We start from the raw sequence: 20,053 nt of genomic DNA on the forward strand, positions 1-20,053 counted from the left end.
ATTTGTTTTCAAGAATCATGAGACATGAAATTTTTTGATGGAAAGATGCAATCTGCAATCATCGTGCAGTATTCGCCTTTACTGAGCGCGTTGGAATCCGTCCAACTAATATGATTTCTTCTGCTGTAAGATTCTGATTATTTTACATTTTTTCTATCGAAGTCACTAGCGTGAGATTACATTGTAGCTGGATAAGTTCTCCCCTTGTAATCAACATTATCATCCTCTTACTCATTCGATCCTTTCTGATAAATTAAATCCTCACATGAGGATATATCCTCACATGAGGATTTAATTTAAATATCGAGTATTTTCGATTTGCATCTAGATGATCATGATGATTATGATAATGGAGAATTTTGAATAATAACTCCCAATTGTAAAATCACTTCATAACTCCTAATTCCTAATAACAATGAATTTTAAACCTCATTCCAAATCACTTTCTCATGGACAATAAGATCAGCGGAAAAATTAAACTGGATATAAAAAACTGCACATACAGTAATTTCTTCTTCCATTCAGATAGATGACTCGAGATATCAGCTCCAGCATTGTTTTTTCATTTTTTTTTAGTGGACTCGCTTACCTTTATTTTGAGTACCTATTCCTCTGTTTTCTTCCTTACCCCCATTTCTCCCTTACCTTTTTCCTCATTACTTCTCTTCTCTTCTTTGCCCGCCTATTACATGGGAAACCATTGATAGTGGGCTAGGTATCTTCCTCTTTTTTTTCTCTTCTCCAACACACCCAACCACTAAGCCCATGGTTTTTTATATTTGAACATTTTATTGTGTTTTATTTGTTTCATAATTCTTTGTAATTTTGTTTTGTCTTGTTTTGTGTGTGTTTTTAATAAATTGAATTGAATTGGAATTGAATTAGTAATCATAATTATATTAATCATCTCAATTCATAGGTTGCTGTTTGGCCTACATAACATTATTGAGAACAATCCTTATAAATTGCAATAACATAATATCAGCTAAATATTGTTTAATCTATCCAATAAATAAATAAATAGACTAATATCAGCTTCTCCTATTCAGAATACATTAAAACAGCAAAAACAAGGCGAAGAAAATGATTGTCAGTTAAACAAGATGACATTGAATAAAATGAGTTTTGTGGCTAAATTGATTTCAAAATTGAGGTGTTTATTATGAAAATGATTCTGTTATTATTCTGTCATAATTATAAATATTTTTTGTGTAGTTGAGAAGTTGATATTGTGGTGATTATTCATATTGAATGAAAAAGACTAAGAAATTGTCTAAAACCACAGATTTAACCAGAAATCTGTGGTTTTTGACAATTTCTTAGTCTTTTTCATTCAATAAATTATTTTGGAATTATATGTAGGAGCTTCGCTCTCCAGTATATGTTTGATTTCCTAATAAAGTTTTAATACAGAAATTTTAATAAAGAATAAAATTTAAATTTTAATACAGAATAATTCGTCATATTATGATAATAATAATGTTCTCCAATTTTTGTTTTATTATAATTTATATATATATATATATTATATATATATATATATATATATATATATAATATATATATATATATATATTATATATATTTAGTATTTTATTATATTCTCAATATTAGATCGATATTGTTGTCCTATTAATATTCTCTCTCTCACACATCAATTTATCGTTGAAGATTCGACATTTTTGCCCTCGGCCGATTTATGTACTATTTTATAACCTCTTTCAAAACGTACACGCAACCAAGGATAGGTATTATGAGATCCAAAGGTGAGAACACTCTTGTTTGGGGAAAGTGGTTGAGTATTACGCAAACTAGGAACAACAGAATGCTAAAAACACCACAAGTTCTGACATTTCTAACAAAAGAGTTTACTATAGTAGGATGTAAGATTCACTAGGAACTGTCAGTATTCTTTGTAAATAACAGCAATACTTCCTCATTCAATCAATGCTGACTTTTCGAAGTGAGTCTCACTGTAGGAAATATTGTGATAGTGGATAATAACAGTCAGTGTTTCTTGAAAATAATTGCGAAGCTTTGTCGTTCTTCCAATACTGACATTTAGAAGTGATTCTCCATAGGAAAATATGGTGATTGTAAATAATAATTTGTTGGTCCGCGACAGGCTGGTATTTGCCATGGAAGAGAAGGAGTGAAATGTTAACAAGGTTCACGCCGAGCTTGGTGAGAGGAGAATCTCAGGAGAGAGCAGTGAGAGTTCTTCTCCTGACTCCAGTAGCTAAGGAGGGATTCACTTTATACTGACAGCATTCTTATGAATGGCATCAATGTTCCCCATTCAACCAAATGCTCATAGTTCGTCTCTTGCTTCTAGAGTAGCTATAGTGAAATTCACTTCTTACTGATAGCATTCCTTAGGAATAACAGCAATGTTGATTTGAATTAAATTGATGCATTGTTGAGTTAAATTTTCCTTCTATTCCAACCAATGCAAACAGACTGAAGTGAATTTCCCTGATTAGTTGTTTCCTCTCGAGCCTAGCTGCTGAGTGAATATTTTGATTTGTTTCATCACATTCATTGTGCATCCGTGAATGCTAATCTATTCTTCAGGGCGAGATAAAAATATGCGTTTTTAAGGCATTTTCAGACGAATCGGCAGGGCAGGAAGCTGTCAGATTGGTTGTTTATTAGCTGATTCCCGAACGCTAACCCAATCAGCCAATCGAAGAGCTTTTTGCCCTGACGACTCGTCTCAAAACGCCTGAAAAAACGCCTAATGTTTTCTCGCCCTTAGTTTTATGATTTTCTGTTTCTTGTATTTCTATATCGCTCTCTCTTCTACCTGATCATCTTCCATGAAACAATAGAACTAAATGCGTATTTTTTTTATTTTGAGTCTATATGTAATTAACTTATAGAAGTCAATCTTTCTGTTCAATTGATCCTTCTCATGTACTCAGTAGCATATTATAGATGAAGACATCACTTTCATAATTTTAAATTTGGATCCAAAATTGTCCTATGACCTACATTTATTTTCATCGAGTCTTTCTCATCTACAATAGTAAAATATTCATCATTATTACGTATTCTCGAACACCAGTTGAACATCATTTCACTAAAACCATAAAGGTACACATCTTTTTTTGTTCGTACGGTATTTTGCCGTACTTATGAATTCTATAAGATTAACGGAACTTGACAAACATAATCTGTTTAAAATCATCTGTTTAAATCAATAAGGACGGCAAAATACTGTACGAACTAGAATCGACGTGTGTGTGCGGGGCTTTAAGCCCCGTGAAAAGAATGACGTGTACATTACTTATCAGCACACCCTCGTATTCAAGATGATATCCGTGATGCTCAGATTGTTCGAACGTAATCACGAACTATCGACTAATTAGGCCAACAATGTTTCTCTCTAATGACTAGCCAAGTGACTAGGTTTAATCTAATAACATTTAGTCATTAGAGAATGACTAAATCACATCATATGATATTTGAGGGTTGCCAATGTGAGAGTGATGTGAAACTTTTTCTGACCTCTCTTTATTCACTTCAGTGATGACCAAATGGTGTTCCATCGCTATGATGTGAGGTTCAGTGTCAGCATGGATGAATGGGAAGCATTGGATTTATGTATTATAGATACTGACAGTTCTAAGTGAATTCACTACATCTATTCAGAGTGACGCAATAATTGTCGCACGATTATTGTGTATGTTTTGTGACTAATCCGTTGTTTCGCAACAAGACATTATTTGCACCAAGTCTTGTGGCTGTTCTCAGATTCCTAATATTCATAACTATATTACCAGTAGACATATATTATATGATAGTGTAAATCCGCCTACATCACCCCATTGTTATTATCGTGGAACGAACACGATGAGCTCAACCAATTAGGATCATATTTCCTATCAGAATGAAAGTAGATGTTTTGAAATCAGCTGTTGAAAGGTTACTATGCTACAATAATGACAATCAAGGGATGCATGAATGAGTATCATTGTTGTGGTTCATAAACATGAATAGCTTTGCTAATAATGTTGCCAAGAGATTTTATGAAGAAATATTACTTTAATAATGAATATCACTAAAGAACTATACATTTTAAAAAGATTATTACTAAGAAAAAGAAATTACTGAAGAACGAAAATATTACTAGAGAAAGAAGTTGTGGGCTTGGTCATACAAGAGGGAAATAGTATTAACAATATTGTTATTTTCTCTGTGACTTGGCTATATTGGTAATACAACTAATGATATGGTGGTATTTATATTGTGGTTTTAGTAGCTGAATATGCCACAATATTGGCAAGAGATTTTTGAAAATGAATTATATTTTCCTCCACCTACTGTCTAAATTATTTACTTTACTCCCTGAAACCTAATACTAAAGTGTCACTTTTTCGCTCTCGGTAGTAAAAAACAGAAAAACTCATTGTAATAGGTTAGAAGGTCTAAGCTCAGATGAGAAAGCATAATAGAGGTGTCTGTCATTGAGTCAACTGAATTCAATACCACAACCAGCAATTTGATTAACTCATGAAATATATGTTTGTATGATAATTATTATATTCTTAATATTAGTAGACGATAAAAATTTATACAATTTTTAAAATATTTTATTCTATTCAAAATACCAGCCAACAAATATTTTTGATCTGCAATTCAAATCTGAACCGCGTGATCTGGAGTCAGCCATTTTTGGTAGCTGCTCAGCTGATATAATTGTTACAACTTTTGTCGATAGATAGCGCAATCGGCAGTGCCAATCAGACGACCGGTTTTTAGGTTCTAGATTTAGGTTATGTTGTTAGGAATCATTGTCACCAATACGTAAGTTATTAGAATGATTTTATTTGCAGTTTCTATAAAAAAATGTAGATGGAGGAAGAATGTTGTGTACATCACGAGCGGAAAATACTTTTTCTCCCTCAGGAAAATTGCTGCCCTCGGCTTCGCCTCGGGCTTCAAACTTTTTCCCACAGGGAGAAAAAGTCGTACTTTTCACTCTAGATATACAAATAACTATTAATTTGAATTTTTTATCGTTTGTGAGATATTGGTTTTGCCCATCGCAAGTTTGGCTGAATGGATTTCTTTCAAATCCTTCCTTCCTTTGTGACTTGGTAATACAACTAATGATATGGTGGTATGAATATTTTGGTTTTTGTAGCTAAATATGCCTACAATCTTGGACGATATTTTCAAAAATGAATTATATTTTTTTAACTTGCATTTACTTTGTATCGAATTTGTATCTTATCTGAAGTTATTGGTTTTGCCCATCTAAAGCTTGGATGAATGTATTTCTTTCAAATCCTTTCTGAACATGAAAAAATAACTGTTGAAGGTCGCGAAGTAGAGCCATGTGATAGCAATCTATTATAACAAAATCCATTCTTGGAATTGGAGCATGTATTTTAAAAAACAAATCTCATTCACAGTCTGATACTCTGCAGCAGTTGTTCCTGTTTGGAAACATGCATAACACTCAATGTAAAGAAAGCCTTCACTTTTGTGTATTGTTCTGGTATCGCCAGTCATTCTCGATAATGACGGATGCAAGCAAGGTATACTATATCATCAACCTTGACCTTGTCAATCTATTTCAAGTGTGTCTCTTTTGCTATTGTGATGCAAGTTCTTAATGGAATTTGCCTTACTTTACTTACCGTTACGCTCTATTTATCTCATGAGTAAGCTTTGTAAACAAATCCTTGTACCAACAATGCAAAGAATAGTGTACGATGTTGAAATTTATTTGTTTTTGAAATCAGCAAGAGAACATCGTTTTTCCGAATTATATTACAATAAAAAATGCTTTTGCTGTCATTTACCATTTACCATCTTGTTAATTACGATTCATCTCATTACGATAAATTTTAACCTCATGCTTTTCTATTCTGTTTGAAAAAAATAGTATAGAATGTATCATGACATTTTTTGTCACATCCTGTTATATTCTATACATTCTAGTTTAAAGCTCCGTTAAAAATATATACGGTAATGCAGTTCAAATAATCGTACATAGGTTTAAATTACCAGAATTTCGAATATATTTCAAAGTCTTCTGTTCAATTTTGAAAATTGATTCCAATCATCAGCCTATACCTATACGCATAGATTCTATAGCAAGGCTTCGTTTAGCCTAGTCTAAATTTAAATATACGATAACTACTATTCATTGGTGTGGTATGATGTGTTTTCAGAGTAGACTAGATTTATGAATTCATTTTTTGATAACCACTTTCTACTTCTTTCTCTACTAATGTTTTATTGTATACCGTAACAATTTACTACTTGCTTCAATCCAATCTAATCTTCAATCCCAACAGATCTATTTTATCACAACCCGTGTGTTGATGGGAAGGATATCATTTTATATCCTTCTTAGAGAATCGACAATTATTTGTTGAAACACCGCCGATTTAAGAAATTACATCACAATATTATATCATCGTTATTCTAATATTGCATTTAATCTTTATTCTCATTGACTAATTATTATTTATACTTTGTAAAATTCGTTGAATGATTAGCATTACCGTAATTTACTGTGAATTAGTTAATAAGCCAGTAAATATTGTAACATATATAAATAAATAAATCTAATCTAATCTAATCTATGGGAGGATATGTAATATTTTAACTATTTATCCTACTGTTCTATAGTAATCAACTGCAATAGCAACACAAACCTTTGATTTTAAGTCTCTATTTAGATAATTTTCAGAAGCATTCAAGTCGAACCATTCCTACAAAATTGTATTTTCTCCAAGAATGCATAACTTTTGTGCAAAACACGGATGCACTAACTAGCAGAACATTTTATAACAGGAATGTTGTAACGAATTTTGTCAACTTCAGCCTATCATTAGCTAACAAACTCTCAATTAACTAGCATCCTCCTCGTGACCTAACATTTTTAAAAAGTATCGGCAATTAAACCAGCAATTCCGAGTAACTCCAATTTTTTATTCACTTTTGAAAATTACCTGGCACAACCTAATCGTTTTCGTTAGGTCACTGCTGGTTATTAGGGTGATTTTACTACTTCCTTTTTCACTATTTTCGAGTTTGCCCAGGGATTTCGATAACCATCTGGAAATTGCTGCTTCCCTTTTCTAAGTTTAGCTCCTACTCTGTAAAATTATGTCATTTGGACACATGTTAAATTACTGTAATTGATTGTTCTTCTCACCTCGCACAATAATTCTTTCTTGTGAGCCTATCTTATTTTACAATCTATGATATTTTAGTAGCGATTATGATATAACTATGGAAAGAATTGGGCGCTCTGAGAGGGTGTATACCCAACATACTGTTTTGGTCTGTTGAGTTTTATGGATTAATGTGTCAAAATATTTTTAGTTATTCATTCCTGTTGGTTCCATGAATCATTCCGTTCTCCAGCTTGGCATGGGAAGCCAGCTGGATTCAAATTTATTCAATAGAAGATAAATTCAACCCAAAAAAAATTAGAGGACTTCCAGGACCCTGCAGCAATTCGAAGATTTTCAGGATCCTGCAGATTTTCAGGATTCCAGAGACTATGTTCAGTGATCAACCTTTTTTCTATGTATTTAAACACGACATGCAGTCAAATATAAAATGAATTATTAAAAACTTTTACTTACTGACTGAAGTACTTTCGACCGTCTAGCGATCATTTTCAACAACAATACATAGAAGAAAGTATGTTAATACATCGCAGCTCGGAATGGATCAAAAAACCATCACGTTCAGTAATCATTATAGTGATGAAAAATGCCCGAAGTGGTAATTCTAGAAATACAATTTTTATACAGGCGGCGTACCACTTATAATGTTTGAAAAAATCTCACAAAATTTGGCAATTGTGTAATTTGAAAATGTATAGTACAATCGTGCCCTTACATGCCATTTCAACTCTTATAGTCACATGATGATCATACTATAAAGAAACCCATGAATAGTGTTCTGGGTGGAAAAATTCATGTAATTTTGTTAATATCTCATCTTTATATGGAGAAATATCACACTCTCACCTAACAGTATAAAGGTCAATGCCATGATGATAATGTTGTGGAGGACGGCTCCAGTGCTTGTTGCTGTTGGAGTCAATTTCTTCTCTATATTCAAAAAGGATATTTCCATTCCATGCTCTATAAATTTGTGAAGGAAATGAGGTCGTTAAGGCATGTTGCCTTTGCTCCGAGCGTGCCTATCGAAATTGGGCCCAGCTGGGGGTCAATAAGGCATTCAACTTGCCTTAAAACCTAACCAATCTGTATGTGCTTGTGATTTTTTCTCGAACAGCATCTCGAATCGTTCCTCAATCCCTGAAAAACAGAACATACGGTTGAACGGGATAACTTTCTGTATGTTTTCCTCTATTTTATCTCTATAACATGTATTAATAACATTACTGTGTAATTGTTAAATTTACAGTATTTGTCTACAAAATATTATTATTGTACTTAGTCTTTTTTCTTTAGGGCTACTTTCAATATAAATATAAATATTAGTCTGATTATAGATTATAATAAAATTATTATAATATAAATTACTAGCCGTCAGGCTCGCTTCGCTCGCCATATCAGTCTAGCCAGGGGGCTCCGCCTCCTGGACCCCCGACTGGATCTCCAAGAATGAGATCAGCAGGCTCGCTTCGCTCGCCTGCATTTTCCATTTGAGCATTTCTATCATATTTTAGGACGATTCAGTCGGGGATCCAGACTAAACGTCTGGCTGAACGGATATGGCGAGCGAAACGAGCCTGACGGCTAGTGATATAATATTCACAGGAATAGCTCTGATTGAAGTAGCAGTGCCCAATAAATTTTTCCGCGATAAATGCATTTCAATCTTCAAACTTGGTGCCAACCTAACTAAGTCAACTCAACTTAATGCCAACCTGACAAAATTTTAATTTAGTTACCAGTTAACAACTGTTTCGAAGAGGTACTCTCTCTAGATTATAGTTCTATATTAACATATGGTATGGACATTTTTCAATTATAATTAAGAGAATAAGAAGAATATACATGCTAAAAGACGAACTTTAAACCCTTAGAAATCACTCTTAGAGTTAAAATATTGCCAAAAGATTTCTTAGTGCGCCTCTAAAGGGCCAACTGAACATACCTACCAAATTTGAACGTTTTTGGTCCGGTAGATTTTTAGTTCTGCGAGTGAGTGAGTGAGTGAGTGAGTCAGTCAGTCAGTCAGTGAGTGAGTGCCATTTCGCTTTTATATATAGATTTTGTCACTACATGTTTCGGTTACAAATGCTATTTGCACTTGTAAATAATAATATTTTTATTTAAACCCTTATAAATTATTTTGTCACTACATGTTTCGGTTACTAATGCCATTTGCACTTGTAAATAATATTTTTTTTTATATTTATAATAGTTTACAATACACACTTCTGTGATCTTGGTAACAGTACTTTCAAATATTGGTGCAGTAAGAAATTCAGTTTAATGTCAATTGAAATTGTCCAGAATATTTGTGTGTCACCTGAAACAATTTATTATTTATTTCTTTTATTACTCTTATATTCAGGAATTTATACATTTTTAAATTTTCCTCATTTATTTTTGTTACAGGTGAGAATTATTTCTGGTTCAAGAAGATGGACACTTGACATGAGGTAACGATGATTTTTATCGACTTGGTAAATTATATTTAGGCCTTTCTAGGACTAGTTTCTGATACTGTTAAAATATAATAATATAAAATAGAAAGAAAAATAAAAATCTTAGTACCCTTTTTGAAATATTTAATCACAACATTTTTGTTATTTTCTTCATATCACTTGAAAATGGCACCAATGTCCGAAAAATGTTGTGATTAAATATTTTAAAAAGGGTACTAAGATTTTTATTTTTATTCCTATTTCTATAAAAGTAGCCCTATACAGAAAAGAAATATATAATAATATGTTATTTATATTAACTGTAATAATTGATATGTTACTTCAAAAATTACAATATTATCATTATCAAAGTATTATTATTATTATCATCTTACTATCAGCATCCATTTATGCTAGAACTCTGATCTGCATAAATGGATAAATCTAATCCAACCCTCACTATAAACTAGGGATGAACTGCGTTTAGTGGAAGATCAGTTGGTTATCCTGCAGTTTGTGGCTTTGACCAAGAGAATCCTGGAACGCACGATTGCTTTTCTCTCCTCACGAATTGAATGTCAATTGCTGGTTGAAGTAACCCGATCTCATGTCCTTTCTCCTTCAATATTTTTTCTCCTTCTTCTCAGTTTTCCCTTATTCATTTCCGGTATGTGATAGAACTCTCATTATCACCTTAGTGTTGAATTATTACGCTTACATGAGCCTGACCTTACTTTACAGACTTTGGGTAAAAATACATGTTTTCGACAGGTAATATTTTGTAATATAGTTTGGAGATTTCTCTCATTTTTAATATAACGTCTTTTCAAAAATTTCATTTCAATGTTTTCTGTAAATCATTCATTCTCAGTTTTCATCTTTACACCAAAACTTTCAAAAAAAATCAGGAACATTTCTCAATTATTCATTTATCCACAGAGAAAACTAACAAACAGTATTATTACCGTATAGAGATGGTCAGCAGTCATTTTCCCTGCATGATAATCGATGTCGTACTTATTGCTCTCTGCAAAACAATAATTATGGTGTATTCTTGAAAAAATGAATTCTTCTATGATGTATAATTTGTCTTCTCATCACTCTCTAACGATTCAGGTATTTCAGTCCACCATACATAGTGCTGTATAATATTACTCGTATTTACAAGAGAACATCACAATTAGCCGAAGACAAATTATATGCACCGATCAATAATGCTTAGAAATATAGTACACAGATAAAATAACAATCGGTCTATCATCCTAAGAACCTCAAAACAGTCATTCCCTTTAATCTATCAATAAAATTGATCTCGATTGTTCATTTTTATCTTTATGGTTATATAAATGTTTAATTTGTTTTATTGTTTGTTAGTGGACAACTTACGTCGTAAATGATTGTAGATTGAGAACATTCATAAACATTGGGTTTTAGTGATTATGTTGAAGTTGTTGGTATACTGCTTTCCAAGATGGCTGTCAGGATAACTAAAGAACTATCTGACCGTTGATCTAGGAGCTGCCCATATGTATATCTATTTTTGTTTGATTTTACTGTATATTTTCTTGAGTCGTTGCAGTATCTGGATGTGGTGATGGGAATGTTAGATGGTATGCAAGTCGGTTGGTTTTGAAAAATATCAAAAAGTCGTAAAGATAAAGCGATCAGTGGAAATGATGAGACAAAAGTGGTAAGCGCCTCTGGATGGGTTCACTATCTATGCCGATCACTAATGAACAAATAATATGCTCCCGGTTGGGTTTTATAGTACTAATCAGTGTTCTCTGATGCTTCACTGATCCCGTAAATCGTACATGTTTGTGGGAGTAGAACTATTCTGGAGTTTGTTGAAGTGGGAAAATTAGTGTGAGATTTGTCTGAATTTTCTGAGTCCAGTGATCTCAGCTTCTTGTCTTGGTGGTAGAGATTCTTGAAATTCTTCTCTTGCTTTAACAGATTCTGAACTTATTTTCTGCAGACAAGAAAGTGAATGCTCTATGATGAACAATAGGAGAAGATGCTTTTAGGATTGAGTTTTATTCTTTGGTTCTTCAAAATTTCTTTTAATATGTGAATATTTCCTATTTTAGTTATAATAATGTTGAATATCTTCTCTTCTATGTTTGGTTTTGAAGTGTCTAAATTTCAAAATCTACTTTGGAAAATAATTAAGGACTGAAAAAGTGAACAACTACAAGACTTAACCTATTTCGGACTATGGGTAACCTTAGCTAAATTTGGGAGAGGATCAGCACAAGGTTACCTTATTTTTTCCCTCCCTATCAATTTCATAATGTACTTATTCTATAAATCAATAAAGAAATCAATCAATAAAGAGTTACTACGTGAATGACACACTGTGATGCATTCTGTGACTTCAAATTTATAATTTTTTATTTTATTATTATGGCATTAAGATATGATCACTTCCACATCTTTCTATGTTGTCTGTCTTTTTATATCATCATCAAATCATCGTCTTCGACCTTCAGTAAACGTATTAAAAATGCCCATGAGATATTGATAGCCCATGATCATCAGTATATTTTCATTCAGTATCTTCGGAGACTAGGCATAGAGTATGATTTTATCGTACGTTCCTGTTCAAATGTTTTTGAAAATTTTGCTCTAGTGTTGTTCCTTATCTACTCATCGTTAATTTGACTGAGTTTTTTTCGTCTACTAACATTATACATAACTTGCTGCTGCTTGAATATTATTTCTCGAACCACTGAGTAATCTAGTGCATATGAAGATAATTCTGTAATTCATCCTTACCTCCCATTAATTTAACAAGCTCGTTTATTTCAAATCCTATTGAAATATTGGTTCAATGGAATAAATATAATGAGCAAATATCCTCTGTAAATTTGTATTTTCTCGCTCATTAACTCCGAAGTGCATTGTTCTCCAGTTGTCCAGTGCACTATAATAATTTTTCCTTTCACGTAGGATGCACTTACATGATAAATGTCAATTATTGCAGTCTATTTTTGTCTTGCAGAAAAGTAAATAACACAAGGAATACAACATTGTTACTTGCGTTTCTTTTAAAATACCATACCTCTCTCACTCTACTCTCTCATTATTTCATCTCCTCACATTTCCATGTTCAACCCTCACTCACACACTCTCTTTCTCTTCCTCTGTTACTCTTTTCATCTTTGAGCTTATTTCTTCCTCTTTACCTTTCCATATTAACTTGATTTCTGTTACCCCTCTCACACATTATTATTGTTTCTCTGTTGCTCTTCCCATCTTTGAATTTATTTGTTTCTCTCCACCTTTCCATGAACACATGAGTTCTGTTAATTCTCTCATACCCTCTCACTCCATTTCAGTTCCTTTTTCCATCTTTAGTTTTCCTTTCCACCTTCCCATGTTCACTTGAGTTCTGTTACCTCTCTCACTCCATCTCTGTTTCTTTTTCCATCTTTATTTTTTCCTCTTCACCTTCCCATGTTCACTTGGGTTCTGACTCTCACTCCATCTGTGTTTCTTTTTCCATCTTTACCTCGTTCTCTCCACCTTCCCATGTTCACTTGTGCTCTGTTACCTCTCTCACTTCATCTCTGTTTCTTCTTTCATCTTCATTACCTTCTCTCCACCTTCCCATGTTCACTTGTGCTCTGTTACCTCTCTCACTCCATCTCTGCTTCTTTCTCCATCTTTATTTCATCCTCTCCACTTTCCCATGTTCTGTTACCCATCCTGCTCACACTAGCTTATCTCTCGCTCCTTCCCTGTTGCTCTTCCCATCTTTGAGTGCAAAGCAGCGCGCACAAACAAGATAATTTATGGCGACGACCGTAAGTCATGTCAACCCGCTCTCGTCCGTGATTAATACCGTGATTTAATTATGGGTCGAACACCCTTTGAGCAGCAGCAGCAGCAGATCTGAAGAAGCTCCAACCAAGCTCCGGCGTTGGATGAAGCATGAAGGACAAGGGCACTATGCTAGAACACAGAAAACTTTAAAAGATTGTTTTATTCTATGGTTGGAGTGATGATTCTATGGTGTTTCTCTATTTAGAGTGATGAGATCCACTTGAAACAGTCAGTATTCCTCATCAATACTCCCCATTCATTTAATGCAGACAGTTTGAAGTGAATTTGTCTATAGTAGCTCTTGGTTGGTGGCTGCTTCTTCGATTTATGCCGTCGTCAATTAAAAGTTGCAGTTTGTCGGTCTGATGTTCTATACTGAAATTCACTTTTGACTGCATTGATCAAATGGGAAGCATTGATGATATTTAAAAGAAATGCTGACAAATTAAAGTGAATCTCACGATACGCGTCGCTGTCGTTGCTTTGAAAAGAACTGGAGTTGTCGGTGTCAGAGTCATGGATGTCGTTGATTTTGTATTACAGATTCGTTTGTTGCATGACGGTTTTTCTACTACTTCATGTTCCATTCCACCTACATCTTGGCTCCTGATTCTCCATCATATCCACCGCCATAAAACACCATGTTAACCTGGTATTGATGATTTTTTCATCTGGTTTGTCTCTACTGTACTTTTCCCATCGATCCTATACTTTTTCATGGTAGAAACAATATAAAAACTTGAAGTACCATTTTATCAAAAACTTTGAAATATAGTTTCGACCATTGGTCATTTTCAAGTTAGAATGTTATTCGATTACCAAAACTGACCAAATGGTCGAAAAATGACCAATGGTTGAAACTAGTCGTTGAAATATTTTGAAGTTTTTAATTAAAGGGTACTTCAAGTTTTTATATTGTTTTCATTAATTGAATAAAATAGCCCATATAAGTGAAGTGATTTTTTTCATGGTACTTCACTGGTTATCTTCTTTGAATTTTGGCTCTCTGTATTGTAATACTATATAGGATTGTTCTGCTCATACGTTTCCCATAAATTGCCTCTCTGGAGGTTCAATAAATAAAGTGAAGAATTAGAAAAAAGTCAAAAGTAAAGGGAATAAATTGGGAGTTCTATCAGTTCAGTAAAGAAGTAATCAATAACTTTAGTGTTATTTTAATTATTACCTACATTAATTTTCACCTTTTGGGGATATTCCTGTTGGTCTATACCTAATTATTGTTATTGCTCATTCTTGCTAATTCTGATTGTTACTGTATTATCTTCTCACTCCTAATCACTTCCATACTCCATTGCTTCTCACCGTTTCTTCTATTCTCCAGCTTTTTCCAATATCTTTTGAAGCAATTTGGATGAAATAAAATGCTTTTTTGAATTCTCTTACTAATTATTTCATTTGATATATTTGTCAAAAAGATGCTCTAGTATCGTGTTCCCTGTATTTAGAATTTAAATTCATCATATACGTTATTTGAAATGAATGATATTCTACTTCATGATTTTGAATACATTTCATAATCAATGTGGACTATCAAATTGAAATGACTAGCTGGATGTAGTATTACTAGAAACATCACTTCTTTGACATGTGAAAATGATTAAACTTGAGCAAAAATAGCGGCATCACAATATTATTATATTCATAAATTATAATGTGAGCCACATTTACTAATTCAGTATAACAATATATAAATCTTCTTCTTCTTCTTACAAACAAGGATTGGGCTATAACCTGTTCCGATTCACATCTAGCCAATTATTCAAATAAACATAAAAATCTTATTATTGCCACCGCTAGCGTAGTCTGCCAACATCTCTTTTGTCTACTGGCTGATAATATTATAGACTTTAAATGGTATTCTTTCAGCTGACATACTTTGAACATGCTCCCTCCATTGATGCCGATTCTACGTAACTCTTTAATATATAAATGTTTTGTTAATAATTTGTACCTTCATTCATTTAATACAAGCAAGTAACCCGTGCTCAGCAAGGGTCTGATTGAAAACTTGACAAACTGGAAACTTGACCTACTGAAATCTTGAAGAATTTGAAATAGACCTGTAACCATCCACGGAAAATTAAGTGTTATATGCAAAATTCCAGGTTCAGTCCAGTAGTTCAGACGTGATGATGCGTTATTCGTGAAGTTCATATCCTGTACGTGTAGAAGCAGATTCTTCCCTTTCTTATAGATGTAACTAATGAATGAGATGAAGTGTTTTGCGGTGTATTTCTGCTCATCCCAACCAACGAGCAGTAATACTTTAAGAAATAGGAATAAGACACTCACTATAGTGTAAGAATACACTCATTAATTCCTATTACATTTATTTCAAATCCTGCTGTATGAAAACAAGAAACGCCGTTGATGCAATACAAGTAATTAATTGCCAGGGATCACATTGAATTACTACTCTCGTTTCTGTGCTTCAAAAGAAGAAAGCAATAAATTTATAGCACAAAGAATTTCAAGTTTGTCGACATGAGCTCAGCTAACGCTTCTTGCATTAAACATATTATACTCTCTATGGTTTTGTGCTGTGTGTAGGCCTACCTACCGCTTTCATTTTTTATCGATTCCACGATAATTTAGATGGTCATGGGAAGTTTATATGGTGCAGCTTCTAATTGATGTCAGACTTTTTAAAAATACAACTGATTGTTGAAATACGGCTGATGAGGCAGTACGAGTACTTTGTGAAGAAGTTTATTTGATTTGAGAAGTTTTAATGAGATACTAACCATGATCACAAGAGTTACAGTATGATTTGAAATTCAAGTTTTGTTCGATATTGCATATTATTATACATATTGCTTATTATAATCATTGTACAAATTATTCCAATTATAAATCTATATATAAAAGCGAAATGGCACTCACTCACTGACTGACTGACTGACTCACTCACTCACTCACTCACTCACTCACTCACTCACTAACTCGCAGAACTAAAAATCTACCGGACCAAAAACGTTCAAATTTGATAGGTATGTTCAGTTGGCCCTTTAGAGGCGCACTAAGAAATCTTTTGGCGATATTTCAACTCTAAGGGTGGTTTTTAAGGGTTTAAAGTTCTTTTAGCATGTATATTCTTCTTATTCCAATATCTTAAAATTATAATTGAAATGTCCATACCATATGTTAATATAGAACTATAATCTAGAGAGAGTACCTCTTCGAAACAGTTGTTCTGGTAACTAAATTAAAATTTTGTCAGGTTGGCATTAAGTTGAGTTGACTTTGTTAGGTTGGCACCAAGTTGAAGATTGAAATGCATTTATCCAGGACCTCCTAAATACAAATTTATCCAATTAGCCAAAATTAGCGTTTTCTCAGCTTTTCTGTATTTCCTCACCTTTTTCAATAATTGATAGAAATATATTTAAAAAAAATCAGTACACAGGTTTAGCTGAGGTGGAAGAATTTTGTTCGCCAAAGATACGCCGATATAGTAACAGGTGTTTCTCGAGATCAAATTGACATAATACGTTCAAATTCGGTACAGAGGTTCCGCTGAGGTCTACATACAGGCGAGCGAAGCGAGTCCGCTGATCTCATTTTTGGACGATCCAGTCGGGGGTCCAGCTGGCTAGACGGATATGGCGAGCGAATCGAGCCTGACGGCTAGTAAAAATATAAATCTGAGTACACTTTCAAATTATTTTGTCATTGAAATAATTTAAAAGGGTACTCAGATTTATATTTTTATTTATAATACAAGTAGCCCTGGAGAAAAAACATATTCTTATTATATGTGATTCAATTATTATTCATCTCTCATTCGGCAAAAACGTTACCTTGACCATAGAGTAAAGAAAACCATATTCATTTCTCTCATCTCTGCCTTGACTGAAAAATATTTTATTATCAGATTTTGATCCACCTATCTTGGAAGATTATCAACGTTTTTTCATTAATAAATCTAGTTATTCAGGATACGTGTAAATACCACCCATTACTTGATAAAAGAACTTGACGTGCGAAGAGCGAGCTTGAAAACTCGTGAAGAGCGAGTTTTTTCCAACAAACTTGCAAATTTGATTCGATATTTCAGAAAATAATCATTTTTACAGTATTATACAGTTTTTTTCATAGTACTGTATTAAAAAAACCTTCTTTCATTCCACCAGTTAATACCACGCCACCCTTTTCCTTATACTTCTACAGTATAAAAATCCACCTATGTGTAATATTATTATTTGAGTAATATTATATTTTATTTGTATTATTATTTGAGTAATAATAGTCATCAGGACTACTATTTAAAATTCAAAATACTATTTAATACTATTTAGGGCTACTATTAAAATTCAAAATACTATTTAATACTATTTAGGGCTACTATTTAAAATTCAAAATACTATTTAATACTATTAAGGGCTACTATTTAAAATTCAAAACACTATTTAATACTTTTTAGGACTAGGCTACTATTTAAAATTCAAAATACTATTTAATACTATTCAGGAATACTATTTAAAATTCATTTTTATAAAATCTATTCAGAATTCATTTGAACAATACCAGCATTTCTCATAGATTAAATGTTTACCTCTCACATTTGAATCGAGATGAAACTGCAATATTATCGATTCATTCCTCAGTACCCACTTATCCCTTCTCACTTTTAGCGTTCTCACTTTTCTTAGTATACAGTACTACATAGTAAAAATAGTCCACAGTACTCACATCATAGTCTTGAATGTATTAGATTATTCCCAAGTCTGCCTAGGTTTGAATGTGTTAGATTATTCCCAAGTCTGCCCAGGTTTGAATGTATTAGATTATTCCCAAGTCTGTCTAGGTTTGAATGTATTAGATTATTCCCAAGTCTGCCTAGATTTGAATGTATTAGATTATTCCCAAGTCTGCCCAGGTTTGAATGTATTGGATTATTCCCAAGTCTGCCCAGGTTTTAATGTATTGGATGATTCCCAAGTCTGCCCAGGTTTGAATGTATTAGATTATTCCCAAGTCTGCCTGACGAATAATCATATTCGAATCAATAATTGTTAATAGAAAAATCGAAGTAGTTGTAGAATGTGCATGCAGATGGTGTATAGGCCTACGTTTGGTTTCCATGACCAAGAACTGAACTAATGTGCTATTAGCATTGATTACCGTGTATCCGAGTATCACTGCCTCCAAGGCATCATCGTCCGAGTCCCACTATATGATGAGATAATTTGCCGATTACAAGTGCAAGCCTATTAGACCTAATCTTGAGATTGAATTGAAAAAAATGAAAAAATAATTGGACCTATTCGATGTCGACAGGTTTTTTTGAAGATCAAACAGTTGCCTCTCATCACATCAACTATATCTTTATGCGATCCAGTTTTCATTGAAAGTTCTTCGAGACCCCTTCTGCCCCCGAGGGCTCACTTTCAAAATTATCGTATGCATCAATGCACTGGCTCCCAGTTTTTTTTAATTACCCTCATCCATGTAGAGAGATTGTCCTAGATACAATCAATATCATCTAGTATCTAGTATGTTTCCTAGTCCCCTATATCATCCGATGTTAATCTTTGATTACGTATTGTGTCAGGGTGAAACCTTTTAGATGTTCACTGAATATCTTTCATCTCTCTGTTAGCATACTCTGGAAATTATGTTCTGCTTTGACGTTCCCTTTTCATGTAATTTAAATATGGAGATCTTTGTCTAGTATATCTAGCAGATTTGAATCATATTAGGGCTATTAAAATATCATTAATTGCAGGTATCGTCTGATAGTATTCAGGATTCTAAGGAAATGAGTAATTAGTTGACATTAGAATGTTCCTAATCCAAGTACTTGAATCGAAGATTTTCGAATAAGATCTAATCATCAATATTATTTATATTTTATAAGTAAAATCAATAGTAATACTCACTTTGAACTGCCATCATTGAATGAACGGCAAGTATTGATATATTTTCAAGGAATGCTGTCAAATTAAAGTTATACTTACTACAGGTTCAATAAGGTATCTTACGTCGCATGGACGGGAAGGGGCCATTTTCAGGCAAGAATGATGTTTCTAGTTGAGGCGTTAGCCGAGACTAGAATTTTATTCGAGCACTGCAGAAGACATTCACGTCAAAGTAACTAAATAGTACACTATTTTCTGCCATAATAATCTAAACAAGAATAACTGAGAAATAGAAAACATTACCTGCTTGTGCTGAACATGCATTTTATAAACATAACCTAGTTTACAAATTCCGAATCAGGAATTTTGTGGAAGTTGACAATACTTCTACCTGGAGCGCTGAAGGTGGTTTTTTAGCAGTTTCGCTGTTCCTATTTCGGAACTAGAAAACATACTCGACTGTAAAGAAGACATATGGTTTCATTACAGTAGAGTATACTGTAATGAGAATCATACGTTTATTTGTTCTGCAAACAACTGTTTACCGGCTGGATTTCATGCATGTAAAACAGCTGAAATTGAATGACTATGACAAAAATTCATCCTACAATGTGATATCTCTTTTTCTAGATCATGCTTCCATTCCTCACTTATCAATGAATATTTTATTGGAATCAACAGTAGACTATTTGGAAACTTCTCCATACTTCGAATTATCCAGTTCATGTATACTTCTCCATACTTC

General features: G+C 33.2%; 1 protein-coding gene across 1 annotated transcript in view; it reads left to right on the forward strand.

The window, feature by feature from the left end:
- Window positions 1-5,476: 5,476 nt before the first annotated feature.
- LOC111054175 (lysine-specific histone demethylase 1A) overlaps window positions 5,477-20,053 on the forward strand; it is a gene marked incomplete at its 5' end in the record, with an annotated part of 92,813 nt that continues 78,236 nt past the window's right edge. The window contains one exon of the mRNA XM_039433021.1: window positions 5,477-5,546. Coding sequence (XP_039288955.1) covers window positions 5,477-5,546 — 70 coding nt within the window. The remainder of the gene's footprint in view (window positions 5,547-20,053) is intronic.

This window comes from Nilaparvata lugens, chromosome 7, assembly GCF_014356525.2.
Source record: "Nilaparvata lugens isolate BPH chromosome 7, ASM1435652v1, whole genome shotgun sequence".
Classification (NCBI taxonomy): Eukaryota; Metazoa; Arthropoda; class Insecta; order Hemiptera; family Delphacidae; genus Nilaparvata; species Nilaparvata lugens.